The sequence below is a fragment of the Priapulus caudatus genome, unplaced genomic scaffold (assembly GCF_000485595.1).
Source record: "Priapulus caudatus unplaced genomic scaffold, Priapulus_caudatus-5.0.1 Scaffold772, whole genome shotgun sequence".
Taxonomy (NCBI): domain Eukaryota; kingdom Metazoa; phylum Priapulida; class Priapulimorpha; order Priapulimorphida; family Priapulidae; genus Priapulus; species Priapulus caudatus.
In genome coordinates, this window is record NW_014577833.1 from 111169 (window position 1) to 114475 (window position 3307).

Here is a 3307-nt window from a genome sequence, read left to right on the forward strand (position 1 = left end):
ACCCTCTCACGCCGGGCCTTGATCCCGTGACCTTTGACCTATGACTTTTGGAGTCCTACTCATGCGAGTGACCCTGCGACCTTGCCACTGCATCTTTCGGGGCGACCCCACAAGGTCGTCGTGCGGGGGCGACCCCGCGACCCCACGACCTTTCCTCGTCGTGCGGGCCGAGACCACGACCCCGCGACCCCCTGACCCCTGACCAGGCTATTGACCGCACCCGTGTGTGTGTGTGTGGCAGGACCAGCGTCTGGAGGGCGGCTACGAGAACGTGCCGACGCGAGACATCCACATGAACCAGGTCGGGCTGGAGCGACAGTGGCTGTACATGCTGCAGCTGTACGCGCAGCCCATCCAGCAGAAGCTCTACCTCGGATACTTCCACGACGTGAGTGCGCGTCCGCGCGCACGTGCCGCCGCGAGGGGGGCGCCGGTCGTGTCGTGACCGCGTTATTAACTGGTCGCAACCTGCTTGCGTTGCCGCCAGGTGGCGTTGTTCTTGTTGCGGCCAGGTGGCGCTGCAATGGTTTTGCCGCCAGGTGGCGCTGCATGTTTTTGCCGCTGCGGTTTTGGGGCGCGTTAGCTCGAGCTGCCCGGTGGCACTTGCTTGTGTCGTCCAGGGCTGCGCTGTGTGCGCCAGGTGGCGTTGATAGTGCCGCCGCCAGGTGGTGCTGCTCGTGCCATGCGCGTCGACAATGTTTGTGTCCAGCTGTGCGTGTGATTAGGCTGCCATGCTGGTAACCGCCTGTGTGCAGGTAGAGTTGTGTTCGTTGTGTGTGTGCTGTGGATGTGTGGTGCGTGCGGTGCCGTGCTGCGGTATATGTGTCGTGTGCGTCGTGCGTGCGTATAGATGTGTGGTGTGGCCGCCCGTGCTGCTATTATGTGCGCGTATATGCTGTGGGTGGCGTGTTGTGCGGTGCCGTTATATTGCGTGCGTGTGTGTGTGTCGGGCACGTGTGCTGAATGTGCGCGTATATATGTGACGTTCGTGGTGTGTCTGTGTGCGGTCACAGCTGATGACACCGCGTTAGCAGCCTGCTTAAGCAAGCTCGGACCACTCGCATCGATCTATCGTCGTCGGTTCTGTGGGTCTACTAGCTGAACTAGCACTGGCCGGCTGCGTCTGTGCATGCTTGCTGTAACAGCCTGCCTAACAGCGTATGTTCGACGGATGGCTGTCTAACGATGATGTGATGCTGCATTGTGATTGCCTCGTGTGAATCGTGGCTTCCTCGTGGATTTCGCTTGTCCGCCATCTAACCAATAGAGCTCTCATCTTCGGCTGCTGGGGTTCTTCTACTAGATTGCTATCGTCGGTTCTGTGCCATGTGCGTGCGTGTTGCACGTTCCGCGCTCGTGCGTGCGTGCAGTGCGTGCGTGCGTGTGCGTGTGCGTGGTGTTGTGTGCTGCGTCGACGTGCGTGTGTGATGTCGCGCGTGCGTGCATGTGTACGTTCTTGCCCTATCGTCGCGCTGCGTTCGTGCGTGTGCTGCGTGCCACGGTACGGCTGCGTGCATGTGCACGTTTCGTTCGTGCGTTGCGTTGTTGTGGCTTTGGTCCATTGTGTCGCCGGTGTGTCTGTGTCTGTGCGATGTGTGTGTGTGTGCTGCAGCTGCGCGTGTGTGTGCGTGTGTGTGTTCGTGAGCAATTCCAAGGTGCGTGCGTGCGTGCGTGTGTGTGCGCGCGCGTGTGCATACGTGCATGCGTGTACGTTTGTAAAAACTGTACTAACCACTTAGTAATTATACCGTTTAGGTTCTGACCAGCATGATTCCAACGCAGTCCAGTAATCTCTCTACGATGTGTGCTTGATGTGCATTCATTCTACGTAGGCTCTAACCCTAACATCATGTCATGTAACGTACAATAGTAGTTCGTACAGAGAGAATCGCGGTGCATGATGACTTCTGTGTGAAAGGTAGGTCGCATTTATCCACCGCTCGTTTCTGCTACACTCTATGTACTGCTACTGCACAGCCCTGCGTAGTTTTACCCATAGAAATAACATAGGTAGACCAGGTGTCTCTATGTATTTCTATGGTTTTACCACTCTACCGTAGATGTAGTGATCGCATGCTGCCTGATCCACTCGACTATCCCACACACTTGTAGATGATAGCATGATTAGGGGTTCGTTGTTAGAAACAAAATTATTCGTAACATTAATTACTCAACATTGACTTTTTTCTCATAGAGTGGACCTCTGCACACTGTGTATGAGAAACTCTGTTAACGGTCCTATGAGAAAAATTTAATGTTAAGCCTAATGTTAAGACTAATCTTGTTTCTGACAACGAGGCCCCTGGGTAATATTTAGGTCCCTATGTCTTGTAGGAACCACTTATAGTCTCTAGAAGTGTCACAAACGATGTGAGATGCATCGCATAACGTCACAGCGTGTGAAGTTTATAATTGTTTCGATTCGATCGGTAATATTTGTAAAAGCGAAGATCCGTTTTGCCGACCTTGTATAACGTCGCGTCCTAAATCTAACGAGTCAACAAACTGTGATGTAATCTCCACGATGGATCAAGTTTAAGTGCTTCTGTCACACATAAGCTGTATTCGGTTCATCAGTGCTGCTCTCCTAACATGGAAGTGTGCTATATGAACGTAATGTTCACCATGTGAAAATAATTCTCAGAATCTCTAATCGATCGATCGAATACTATCTAATCTCTAATATCTATCTAATATCGAAACTGTAATCGATGGATACAATATTATCCGAAGTATAATAATACTTCATTATATATATTTCATATAATAACACCTACGTATAGCTCTGTGCACCTCTTGGTATGTTCAACTGGAGACCGGTAACCACTCAATCGTTGCACGACGCAGCCTCGAAAACGTCATAATTCTCCGTATCCTCCAGTCTGGCGATTGACACTGAAAATAACTTTGATGCGTATATATCAATTCATTGTTTTTTTGTGAGCTTAGACAAGGAAAACGGAGAACGAATCAAGAGAAACTGACTGACATATAGACTTTACCGTTAATTATACCCTATCGCTAAGTAATACTATAACCACGCATCTTTATGCAAATATAACGCATAAAAAGGGTACTTACAATTTAACTCATTTAGGTATGTATGTGTTATCCTGATTAATCCATTTATATGCTGTAATTAAACGAGTGAACGACATGAATGAAATATGAAATGATAACAACTACGGAAGCTTCAGTTGAGCAAGAAATCCTGTATATATATTTACTCACGTTAGCTGTAATTGTGCGCATTTGAAGTTGTCACAGATTGAATCTTTGACGACAGAAACACAGAGAACATGGCGGG

The 3307-nt window shown here is 49.8% G+C and overlaps 1 protein-coding gene across 1 annotated transcript in view; it reads left to right on the forward strand.

Moving 5' to 3' along the window:
- Positions 1-250: 250 nt before the first annotated feature.
- The window catches only part of LOC106813434 (procollagen-lysine,2-oxoglutarate 5-dioxygenase-like), a gene marked incomplete at its 5' end in the record, with an annotated part of 6675 nt that continues 3618 nt past the window's right edge, over positions 251-3307 (forward strand). Inside the window, 1 exon segment of the mRNA XM_014817566.1 lies at positions 251-388. Within this exon segment, the coding sequence (XP_014673052.1) occupies positions 251-388 (138 nt within the window).